Source organism: Lycorma delicatula, chromosome 1 (genome assembly GCF_047948215.1).
Source record: "Lycorma delicatula isolate Av1 chromosome 1, ASM4794821v1, whole genome shotgun sequence".
NCBI classification, from domain to species: Eukaryota; Metazoa; Arthropoda; class Insecta; order Hemiptera; family Fulgoridae; genus Lycorma; species Lycorma delicatula.
Genome location: NC_134455.1, coordinates 21,635,726 through 21,649,484, shown reverse-complemented (window position 1 = coordinate 21,649,484; position 13,759 = coordinate 21,635,726). Strand labels below are relative to the sequence as shown.

Here is a 13,759-nt window from a genome sequence, read left to right as displayed (position 1 = left end):
ACTACAAATGGTAGGTGAACACTACCACCATTTATGGAGTGTTTACTTAAGTTGACCTCTATTTATGGAGTGTTAACCTCCTACCAGGTTATGGAATTTTAATACTAATAAATCTTGTATTACTTATTAGACTATAAGTTAACATACCAAAATTTATAAGTAAAAAAATTGATGAAAATAATATCACATATCATTAATTCAGATGCAGGAAGAAAGTACATAAATAGTTTTACACAGCAGCATACAAAGAAGTTTCTTTAAATTTTTCATACAGTATTACTGAAAAAACATCAATTTCATGTGTACCACCTCCAATGCAGATACCAAAATTATAAAATCATGCTGTGTAGAAAATCAGTAACTAATTCTGTGTATGATTTTTATAAATTATGTTAATTTTAATTCTATACAGAAACTATATGTATAAACTATCAGAGCAAGTAGATATTAATGAGTATATATCTAAATAGAATGAAAAATTTTACTAAAGAATAAAAGAACTGAAATTTACAATTAAATTGTTAAAAATATTTTATTATGCCAGCTGTAATTATATTTATTAAACATATAAAATTATACCTTTACAAAAATAAAATTAAAAACAAAATTAAGTTTAATGAACAAATATAATGATAGAACTCTTATATTATAAAAAACTTAAAAATATAAATTTTAATTAAAATATGGCATTTAATTAATAATTTTTTTTAATTTTATTTTTTTAAACTAGTATACCAAAACACATTATTTAAAAAATATTTTATATTTTAAGTTATTTAATTAAAACTGAAATTTAAAAATAAAATTCTAGTTTTGTTACATAGTTAAAAATTTACACAAATCGTATCAAGTAAGTTTTGGTAACTTCTTCAATAATGTTTGCCACGCAAAATAAGGATCAATAAAAGTCTTGAGTCCAAGCTTTGATTTATCAAGTCCCCAGTTTGGAATCCTAGATGGAAGTTTTCCTAATGTACTTCCAGTCTTTCTTTTGAATTTTTTACTATTTATCAGCTCTTTAGATATTGTTTTTACAGCATACTTTAAATTTGGTGCCTCCAAGATTACCTAAGCAAAAGTAATACAATAAAAAATGATTAAAAAACACCATAAATAATCATCAAAACATTCATCAAATTTATTTAAAAGATTTGATAAATGTTGCTCCTGGGTAACAGTTTCAATTAGTTTGATGCAGTCAGTCAAAAAATGTGATATAAATCAAGGATTGTGAACAATGCATTAATATGAAATTATGTTTCACATTTTTGTAAAAAAACATGAAGACAAGGAGTAATCACAATGTCTTTCAATATAATAAATCCAAGAGAAATTTTAGTGAAACTGAGCATCAAGAGAGCTTATTATAGGATTTAAGAAACCTGAGAAATGGGTAAACCAGTTTCATCTTCCATTATAACAAAATTCCATGTCATACATCACGGTGTGGCAATTCTCCAGAGTCAATGATCATAAAAGTTAGTTTTTAATCGATTCAGGACATCAAGTCAGCCATGGCAGGGCAACTAAGGACACTCCCAAAAGAGTACTTCCAACACTTCACATAATTAAAAGCTGTTCCTTTAATTATAATCAGAACCACTGAAGGCTGCATTCCAAATATTTCTTTATATAGTTTATGGTGGTAGTATTGCCCCAGCTTAAGTAAGTCATCACATTCGCATTAAATGGTACAAGTAGTAATATGGGTTTCTATAAAAATGTTATATTTAAAAATTCAGCTCCATAAATGCAGATTTTTACAAAGAATAATTTACTGAGGAAGTGTCAACAAGTAATTTTAAAGTTTTATCTAATCTATATTTCTTGAATAAATGGGTTTATGTTTTAATTTCAACAGAAAGTAACTTTCGATTCATTATTAAAGACACCGATTGATAAAAAACAATTTACCATCTTATAGCTACTTTTCTACATAATTTCCATCCAGATTAAGGCATTTATCATATCTGTAAACAAGTTTTTGAATACCATCATCATAAAACTGAAAAGATGTGATCTTGTTTGATTTTATGGAAAGAGGCATGACAACAATTAATGCTGAAACTGGCTGGAAGATGTTGAAGAAACTGAGAATAGCCATATAAAACAAATGATGCAGCATGCTGAGTTCAGGCATCATTTTTCTTTATGACAACATTCATCTACATACTGCAGTATGCACTCAATACCAAATCAACAGTTTCAAATGGGATTTAATTAATAAACCTCCATATAGCCCTGATTTGATTCCCAGTGATTATAACCTTTTCCCAAAAATGAAGAAATGATAGCAATGCAGCATTTTGAAAATGACAAGCAACTGATAAACAGAATCATCTGGCTTAGTTCACAGGTGGCAGAGTTTTATGATGAAGGTATTCAAAAAATTATTTACAGATATCACAAGTGTCTTAACTTGGACAGAAGTTTTTTAACAAGTTACTTTCTGAATAGCCCTTATACGTAATTAAAAACTAAATAGCTATTCAAATATTATGTAAGCATTTACAGGAAGGGATTTGCACTCTGCTTCTCTTCTCTAACAAGGGCTAAAGATTACATAAGGTAAAAAAGAAAAAGCAAAACTGACAAAAATGTATTGTTAATAAGCATTTAATTAACACTCTTAATAGTATATGTTTTAGAAGTATATGAATATTGTAATGTTCTAAAAAAAGTAAAGAAATGTTACAAGAATAAAGCAGCAATTTTGGTATATTAGTGTAACTTCAAGAAGCCTTCTAACATCTGAACTAGGATGCTTGGTTACCTTAATTTTTTATTAAGGTAACCAAAACGTAATTTGAAACATATTGTTATTAAGTAATATTAATGAGCATGTTTTAGATGAATATAAACAAAAACAACAGTGAAATGTAGAAATCAAATTATATATGAATGCAAATCAATAATTATTCACAATACATTTGTGTTTCTGTTATTTTTTCACACAGTTGCAAGATGTTTCTGTCTTAATACTTCTGATATGTCAGACCTACCTGCTGTCAAAATTATAACATTAGCCATGGCCAATCCATTTTCTGTTTGTACCAAAGAAGAACAGCATTCAGTCATTTGTTTTTTTGTGTGGACTGAATGTGTACCATTACGGAAATCTATCCCAGACTTTTAGCACCATTACGGAAATCTATCCCAGACCTTTAGCACAATTGTCAGTAGTGAGTGGTTCGAAAAACTAAAAAAGGGCTACTCAATGTTATGCATGAAGAAGAAGCCTTTTATGATTACAAACGATAACACTGAGAATATATGTATGTGTCTTGACCACTAGTACGTTGACATTTACACATCATTTGCTACTATTGATGAAGAGGCATTCTAAAAATCAGTCAATGTTTTCTCTATGAAATCACTTACAACTCTATGAAATCACTTACAATAGACTTAACTTTCATGAAGTTTGTACAAGGTGGATCCCAAAATACAAAGGTGAATCAAAAATTATCACAAAGGTAGGTTCAACATGTATATAAATTTTCAACATAGTCACCTCCCTTTGTCAATGTACTTGGTCCAGTAGTCCACAAGCTTGCATAGTCCTTCCGAGAAGAAAGTTTTTGGGTGGTTCTGAAGCCAATTATGCACTGCTACCTTGATGTCTAAGTCTGTGGAAGTCTTATGAAAGTCAGAAAGGAAGCAAGATCTGAGCTGAAGGGAGGGAGGGATTCAGTGGCTCAAAATTCAACTTTCTGATGGTTTGAACGAGCCGTGTGCTGGTGGACTGTCTTGGTACCCATCACGCACAGACTTTACGGAAGCCGAGCTCGAGTTATCCACAACAATCAACAATCCTCGTTGTAGATCAGTCTTCTTTGAACATCAGTAATGGTGATGTTCAAAGATGATGCTACCTCACCTATTCATCAGAACCATCTCTAGAGCTTGCTGAATATTGTCCATGGAGGAGGTCGACAGGCATCCTCGCTTTGTGAATCACACTTGTCCAGTCACTTTTAAACTTGTCGATCCATAAAAAACCACTTTTACAGTGCCCCAATTACAGCATTCTGTAGATTGTGTATATTTAAGATTAAAGCATATTGACATTAGCAACCGAGCAAGAGGTATCTTTTCCAGTTACTCCAGAAAATTTAAGAAATTATAAGCAATATGGAATCTTGTATTGCTTATAGTTAGTTCACACAGGCAGCTACTGTAACATTGTTCATAACCAGCTGTTCATATAAACTTAATACTTTAGTTTGGAGTTTATCAAACAAGTCTTAATAAATTTATAATTTAACAAGTCTAAATTTATAATTTGTACTTTCAGAAAATCTGTAGGAAAGTAAAAAAACAAAACGAGATTACTAAAAGGGATTGATTATTTGAACCCCTAGATAATAAAATTTCCTTTGGTGGGTGGACATGTTCATTCATCTTGGCTGATCTTGAACAAACAAAAAAAAACAGCAAAAACATGTTCAGAGTTTTTAAAATCCCTCTGAGAATATTTCTCTATCCATTGAGAATTTAGTTGTTGAGGAACAGCTTCATTAATTCCTTTAATAAGAAATAATAAAAAGGACAGCATATTTTTTTTTATTTATGAATGACCATTGTGGTTTAAGTAATGATGAACCTTTTTATATATACTTCTAGCAAGCCCATCTCAGAGAAAATGAATTTGAAATTAAGAAATATTATTTTCAGCATGATTAACTGGCTATTGTTAAAGTTCATAAAGAAGCAGTTACCTATTTATCCCTTTCATTTTTTGTATTTGTTTAAAAATAAGAAGATAACATGTGCTGATTTTGTCATGTGTGAGATAGCCACTTCTGAAAAGGTCTATAGTATAAATTGTATAACAGTACTATTATTTATCCAAAATACATTGTAATCTTTCATTACGTGATGGTAATTATAAATTTTATCTCCAATGGTACTAGGATAATAATTTTACAAAAATACTGTCATATAGATGTTGACTAACTGACTTTTCTGTTGATATTTATACACATAAAAATTACCGTTGCAACAATTAAATCACAAGATAGATTATATTATTACATTAATACAAGAATAGAAAAACTTTCTAATCTTAAATTTATTATAATTAAAGAATAATACTGATGATCTAACTAGGAAAAAATATTTTGAAGAAATAATTTTATATAAAAACTTAAAAGGTTGCTGTAGAACCAACACAATTTAAGAGTAAACGCTAGAAAGAAACATCAATGATGTTGCTTATAATTTCTTAAATTTTCTGGAATAACCTCTTGCTTGGTTGCTAATATCAATATGCTTTATTCTTAAATATACGCAATCTACAGAATGCTGTAATTAGGGCACTGCTTTTTTGCATTACACTCAACACCACCTTGTCCCAATCCAATGGATCATGCATATATTTGTTATTTTGTGCTATTAATTTTCTTATGCCCAAATCACTGGAATTCATGTGGATTAAATTATTTACATATGAAATAACTATATTTTATAAATAACATCTGAGAGCATATAAGATGATTCATTTTTTTGCATTATTGTTTTTACTAAAAGCAATCTCTGCATTCTAACTTTTACCACAGCTCTAACAGAAATTTAACAAAGCTCTTACAAGAGAGCTCAGTAAAATAAAGGGCTGAAGGTGTAAGCTGCAAATCAAGTATGATAACACACCACAACTGAAATAAAATTATATACAAAAGAAAATATCAGTAACCTTCAGTCTTTCTGGATAATGTGACCACAACCAAAGCAGTGTTAGGCAGCTGCAAAACACAGGTACACTTGATTTGTAGAAATGAAGGCAGTTGGACAGCATGAGCTCACAACCATCATTTGCAACAGTTATCTGAAAAACAAAATTTTTGTATATAATTGATTGCTATTGTAAAATAAAAGTATCTTAAAAATCATCTGCTCAAAGATTCAAATAATAATCAGGAAAAAATAAAATGTTTAATTTTTTAAAAAGTTTCAGATTTTATTTTATTTTTTAAAAATTAATATAATTAAGTGTATGAAATGAGATTAAAAAATTCTAAATCCTAGTGAGGAACTGAATCAGCTCTGAATTCATATTAAGAAAATATTTCTAACATTTATCTTGAAATATTTTTATAGCACAAAGATATATTACAAATAATATTCCAAAAAATCCTTATTGAAATAAATAATATTACTATTATTAATAACATAATAAGTTTCACTAATAACATAAATGTTGATATTAAATAAGCTTTAACTGTATGCCTAACAAAATTTCTAACTGCAGGCTTAATTCTAAATTACCAACTATACTTTTTATAATTTACTTTTTCAATAACAGGTTTCTAAACATCATACGTTTCTTTCATATAATTTCCACAACATATCTGTACAGAAGGATATTTATTACTATTTGAAATAGAACTGCTTTTAAATTATACTTGGAGGAATCAATGAAAAAGCACCACTCCTTAGATTCATGACTCACCATAATTGTAACATAAGCTCATCAATATTTAAACAGTAAAACAAAGTAATTTTCTTCAACAAAGTATTTTAAAAAAAATTTGTTGGCTTTGGTAGCCCGAGATTTTTATAATCTTTTTAAGTAAATTCCAATCTTGTAAATCTTAAGCCTAAAAACTCAGCTTGATTTTTTGATAACATTAAATCTCTAGCAGTCATTTAGCACAAGACGTGGCTCACGGGATTGTAAGTCAAAGTTTGAATATGATTTCTTCCATAATGTCTGCTCTTTCATAATTATTTTCACAAAACAAGAGTTCAGGAGGAACCTTGGGAACTGAAATGGATTCACTGTGAAATACAGGTCTGAGTATAGGTGGCAAAGAAGGATAGAGTACTACAATGTGTTTGAACTTCTTAGAAATTCCAGACACATTAGTTGAACACAAATAACAATAGGTTAAGTGATCATTGGTTTAGACCAAATCATAGGGACACCAAACGGCAAGACTTTTCATTTCTCTTTTAACAATCTTCTTAGGGTGACTACATATTAACAGTTACTATATATTACATGAAGACCGCATGTCTTATCCTCAACATCAATTTTACAAAGTGCAATTTATAAGAGATTTTAATTAAAATTGTAATGTTTTTCTTATGTGATTTTACATTGACCTACTGCAAATGTAAAATCTGTTCGAATCACACACACTTACAAAGCATTATGAAACTTCAACTGTTCACTTATAGTTATCACACAAACTGAAAAGGTAACTGTAAACTTTTTAAAACTATTAAAAGCAGTAAGCTAACAAAGCCAACAAGCTTTGACTTATATAGACATGATGAATGTTGTTCATGTATGCCCAATAAAGAGGTATATCATGACATGTGATGTTTGTGTTGCAACTTCAGTTATTGTTTCATGGTTAACAACTGATTATAATACAGTTAAATATAATGTAACCATATAAAATAAAAAACTTATGTGTACATGCATCATACAATATCAAAAATTTTTAATTTTATAATTTTTCAAAAACATAGGGCGATGGAACAATTCTGACTCTATTCATTTTTAGCATTAAAAACAGATTGGTTTCAAGTCTCACATGTTAAGAAACAAAAATTGTGTTTATTAGTGTTATTAGATCTACTATAATACTTTATAGATATAAAAAAAATTAATAATTTACTGTAATGATATTTTAAAATTTACAAAAATATTATTTAGGTAAACTTACCTGCCATAAATATCTGATGTCTCATTATGTTTGGTCAGATTAACTAGTACTGTAACTATCAAATGTCTTGCCTGTTGATCTCCAACATTGCGATTCAACTTGTACATCAATTCATACAGCTGTTGTACCACTCCTTCTTGTACAAGATCAAAAGAAAGCTGAGGTGATGCAGTTGTTATAATGTCTAGCAATGTAAGATTTTTTAATAACAATTGAAGGTTATTGGCTTTTTTCATCTTTTCAATTAAGTTAATTTTGATATCTGCTAAAGTGTTTCCAGCCATTAGAACTAGTAAACTCATGTTTCTTTTAGTGCCTAATTTTTTTCTTACACAGTATCCTCTCCAAAATGCCTACAAACACCACATGATTTAAATTCATTAGTTTTTAATAAATGAATTGAAACATGTAGTTTTTAAATTTGGCAAAGCAATATCAAGGATATTTTGAAGATTGTTGACTGCTATAACAAATGATTCAGTGTTAGTACCATACATAATTGCAAACACAATTATTTAGTGGAGGCAAATGCATTTTTAATAAATAAATGTCTAACTGCAATACTAAGATAAACTTTGTATTACAATGCAATTCATATTTAAATATTATACCCTTAAATTTTTATTAATTTTCTTGATGAAAGCCAAATTCATTTCTCTATCACATGTGTTAAATTTCACTCTTCATTGATCTTTCAAATGTACTTTTAAGATTTAGTTGTGTTAATTAAACTTATTTTTTAAATTGGCAGATTGAAATCCTAAAATGTGTGGAGTAAGCAGATACAAAATCAACCAACCACTCGTGGGAGAAAAATGAAAAGAGTGGTGTAGTACTGCCCTGCCAACTTTTATTTTACATACATATAACCCAAGTGAATCACTCTTAACATTTTCCCTGCTGAATACCATTTTATTGTGTTAATAACCAACTGAGGTCAATCACCACTTCTTTGTCTGCTAACTCCTTTCACTATTAGTCACTGTTCTATTGTGTTTATAGAGTACAACAAAGAGTTTACATTTGTGCTCTTTCACAGCGAGTAAAACTAAATACAAGGTAGTTAGTTAATTGGAAATTAAGCTGCAAGGATAAAGTATGATGTTTGCATCCAAGAATGAAGGAAGAACTTTTAGAGGATCTAAACCAAAACGTTGAGATGAAAAAGATTTAATGTATTTTATTGTAGAAAAGTGCAAGTTTGGGTTTAGAACTTCCACTGAAATGAGCTATAATAAATAATGCTAACAAAGCAGTAAACAGAAAATATTTGTAATTTTATTAGAAAAAAAATATCCAGCAGATATTTATTAGAGGTTGGTTGCAACTAACAGTCAATTATGTTTAAGATGTACACATATTACACAACAGTTACCTGAAGAATATAAAGATAAGATTGCAACATTTTTTAGACATGTTGACATAAATAAAAACTATTACTTATTTTTAATTCATAAATTGGTAATGCCAATAGAACAAGGTCAGTAAATAAATTAATGAGACTGGTTCAGATAAAACTTTTTATTTACAATCCAATTATACATGGACTCTTATCACCTTTAAAATAGTTCCTTTGGGAAGCCATCCAACACTTCGTATGGGTTTCCCACTCTTCATAGCAGTGTTGGAACTCAGAATATCTTTCAGATGGTCAGTTACATTTTTTAAAGTGTGCCACTCATGCTCTGGCATTTCGTTTCTGTGTCTACTCAAATATCAAAGATTCATCACCAGTAATTTTTTCGAAAATCAAGATCAATTTCAATTCCCCTTAGAAAGTGCGGCACACTTCTACCCTGTTGTTTTTCTGTTAGCAGTGAGGTTTTTTGGCACCATTTTTGCACAAATGTTTTTCATGTCCAATTCTTTTGTCAAAATTTGATAGACTATGTTACGGTTCAAATTCAATTGTTCTGTAATCATTCTGACAGTTAATCGCCAGTCGTACTGTATCAAGTCTCTGATTCGCTCAACATTGTCGTCACATTCTGATGTTAACAGTCTTCCAGAGTGTGGATCGTCGCAACTGGTTCCCACCATCTGAAAATGCTTTAAACCACCTAAAAACTTAGGCTCATGACAGAGCGTCATCTCCATACACCCTTTTCAGTTTTGGAAATGTTTCAGTAGCATTTTCACAAAGTTTTAACAAAAAACTTGATTGCATAACGTTGCTCATAATTAGTATCACTTATTTTTGTAATCCACAAGAAAAACTCATTTCACAAAAAGTTTGTTTACGTCTCATGTGGCAACAATAGACTAAAAATATTAATACCAAATATAAATCAGCTGTTCATATAACCATATTTTTACTAGTAACTTTACAGTGTTGCCACTTTGGCTGCCAAAAAAAAACTAGTCTCATTACTTTATTTACACCTCGCACAAGGTATTTTGAAGGTCATTCTGACAATAAATACAAAAGGGAATATAAAGCTTATTGATGAATGGCAAGATATAAAGAATTATGTTGCACAATAGTATTATGTATAATGATAAATCACAAACAATTTCTCTCTCTATAGTTTGCAAATAGAAAATAATTCCTGAAGTAATTGTAGAGTCTCAAGAAAAGGGATAAATGGACAGAAAGTTAATATCAGATTAAACAAAATAAGTAAACATCGAACAATTTTATAAAATTCATATAATATGCTGGTAATAAATATTTTTAGAGGGCATTTAACAAATAACCTGAATAAACTTTTAAATAATAGCAAAAATTTACACCAGGAGGATCAATACCAATATTGCAATCACTGGATGCGGTGTAAATATACATTAAAAGGTTATAAGTGAATTGGATGGCCATGGACAATCATGATTTTATTTCATTAAGAGAAATCAAACAGCTACAAAGTGAATAAATTTGTAACTGGGTCAAAATTGCAAGGGCCCAAAATTAACAATTTAAAATAGTATGGCAACTCAACAATCTAGATGCATCTGAGGATGACTTCAGATTAATTATTTTTGCAAACTTAATCAAAAATAGATCCTTATTTTTTAAATATTTCCTCCTAATGATAATTAACAGAAAAAACAAAATTTTTCACAACAATAATTACAATGTCCTACTTATGTATTATTTTTATCACTTAACTTTTAGTAAGTTTTTATTATATAACTTATAAAGTTTCTTTATTTAAACATATGACTAGTTAAAATTATTTTACCAAATGACTGTACACACAATTCACTAAAAGCTTGTAGAGAGTCAGCAGAAACAAAATAAGTAAACATCGTACAATTTTATAAAATTCATATAATATGCTGGTAATAAATATTTTTAGAGGGCATTTAACAAATACATTAACCAAAAACATTATTCAATCAGTCTCTATAATTGAATAATGATTCTCAAAGACTTGCATTATTATTTTTAAAAATAGTAAGTTGCCTTTAACAGGGTTCACACTGAATTTTAAGATTTGTTTTTCCTAACTCTTTCTGACCAGTTTAATGTAAGTATCCTGACTCTCATAATATTACGTTATTGCCATTTACTCCGCGAAATATAAATATTTCACGTTTTTACAGCCTCCACTATTCCCATAGCTGTCCAACTCATGCCTTTTTTATTATTACAATCTATCGCCGAATGGCTTCGACAACATGTGGCACTTAATAACCTTGTAGTAGCCCTGAAAAGGGCTGTTGTTGTTGTTGTCGATTGGCTTCAATGGCTCGTTGTAACTAATAACCTTATGGTAGCCTTGAGAAGGGCTGTCGAATGGCTTCGACGGCTTGTAATTTATAACCTTGTGGTAGCCCTGAGAAGGGCCATTTTTGCGTTAGTTCTGAGAAGAGCTGTTGGGTTCGGAAACTGGTCTCCAGAGAAGTTGGGAAGTTGCATTTCGTCCATTGAAATAAGACCGGGCTTCCACTCAGCAGCAGTTGGGCCCTCACTACAGCGTGGCCAAATAACGAGCGAGGTAAAATCCCCAGAGCCTTGCAGTGTCAGGTAGGCATCGGTTGTCTTTCGCCGGCACAGCCAAGGCGGTTCTCCCTGAGCGATCCCACGCTGGGCCAGCTCCTGCTGCTGAGTCCACCAGCCAGAGTGATTTAAGCCCAGCAAGCTGGAGCAGGAAGGTACCAGCAGGAGCAGGGAGGGAGCGACTAGCAGCTCCCTTGGTGGGCCGGACAGGCCTGCTGCTTCGGCGTGGATGTTGGCATCCGCCGGGAGGTCCCACGTTAAGGTGGCCAGGGAACTTCTGTCTTCTTCTTGGTCTTCTCCAGGTGGTGGTAGACGATGAATTAAAAATCCACTCTCGTGCATACTCTTTTATTGTAGCCTGAGAGTGGTTACCCTTGATTAATGACATAAGAGCATTTATTTGCTACATGCTGGAATTTTGACACTTTACAACTATCAGGAAACATAATTTTAAAAATTGCATTGATATCTTCACATGAGGTTATTTTTTATAACATTAAGAACCCACATAATTAACCCTTTAGAAAAATCATCTTTATAACAGAAGCAAGTAATTGTGTTGTCATTTTGTGTAAATGAAGTCGAGGATTCAAATGTATCATTTGCTGCTGAAATGCTATTACTCTGACCAGAAGATCCAGGCAAAGAACATACAGCTGTACCACAACCACCGTTCTCACAACTGTTTTAGTCTGCTGAGTTGAAGTACACTGGGAGACAAAAAAGGTTTTCAGTGAAGGCTGGGTATTCCTTATCTTAATTATTTCATTATGCTGCTTTCCTTTAGTGTGCAAAGTCACTGCCTTTTGGCCCATATTGTCTAGTTCAAAATGATTATACACACACCAAAAAAACATAATATACATTTCTACCTCTTCTCAATCAACTGAATTCTAGGTGTAAGTTTATATCTAACCACTGGTCATTAAACAGTCTTTAAAGATGCCATTTAATAGCAGTTAATTACCTAAAATACAAAAAATTCATGGTAGCTTTAGAGAAATTCCAAGAAAACAGTTTACAACCTTTAAATTTTTTCAGTGGTAACATTTTGTTAAAATTTCACCAGTGAAAACTTTAACTGCGATTCGGAATGTTCCTCCTTTAATATAAAAGAATAATTACGGAAAGTAAATAAGAACAGGACATATTAATGGCTGCTTGATGCATGTAATTGCAATGTGCTGGGTGATGGGGGTCACCAATTCCTGATACCAGGAAAGTATATCAAATATATTTTGGCATTCTTAAAAAATACTTTAACATAATCTTAATTCAGAAAAAAAATTCAATTCTCTAAAATTTTTTGTAATTTTTCCTGACTTTTTCTGCCTGTGGAAACCATGTTTAATATTTTTCATAGAGTCTGATAATTGCTAAAATGTTTAACAACCAAGCAATTAGACGAAGACCAAGGTATTGTAAGATTGTTATATCCCAAGTAATTATGGTTATCTTACAGACTGTAAAAAATTGTAATATTTTATTTTGGGGAATTTAAGAATTTCAAAAATATACAAACTGTATAGCGATATAAACATCTGATTCTAAACTCACAGTACACAAATATTTTTAAATTAACACCTGTATTTTGGAAGCTGCTGCGTTTTTCATTCTTTCCTTTCTTTGATGTGCCAGCCAACGCCTTACAGCACCCTGTAATATAAAACAAGTAACTACTATACATCAATTATCAATCAATTACATACCCTTCTTTACTAAAAAAAATTACACACTGTTGTAATTATATATAATTTAAATCTGAGTACCCAAAGTGGCTCTGTATATAAATATTGAATGAGTTATTTAGTCTGAGATAAGGTATAAAAAAAATAAAATTGTATAAATTTTGAGGATTACAAAGCATAATTTAGATCCTTGCCAGAAACTAAACTTGAGATAAGGTAGTCAAAAGCAAGAATGCTAACTAGTACATCAACTGGCGGCTTAAAACTTTAAAGAAACACAGTAAGAGTTAAACAAAAATTTAACAAATAGTCAAGCAAATATTGCACATTACCTAAAAAGAACACAAAAAATTAAATCTGACCCTTTGTATTACCTCAAATTTACTGCATTCATCTAATCTCTTCGTGATGGCTTACATGAAATAACTATTAAACATCCTAGAAAGGTAAGTTGA

General features: G+C 30.6%; 1 protein-coding gene across 1 annotated transcript; it reads right to left on the bottom strand.

The window, feature by feature from the left end:
• Window positions 1-550: 550 nt before the first annotated feature.
• Window positions 551-13,277, bottom strand: LOC142318046 (abnormal spindle-like microcephaly-associated protein homolog). Its single transcript, XM_075354573.1, has 3 exons — window positions 13,201-13,277; window positions 7,677-8,029; window positions 551-1,068 (listed from the first exon to the last, which is right to left on the bottom strand). The coding sequence occupies exons 1-3, from the start codon at window positions 13,228-13,230 to the stop codon at window positions 1,065-1,067; spliced, it is 387 nt and encodes a 128-aa protein (XP_075210688.1). The 5' UTR covers window positions 13,231-13,277; the 3' UTR covers window positions 551-1,064.
• Between the last annotated feature and the right edge of the window lie 482 nt (window positions 13,278-13,759).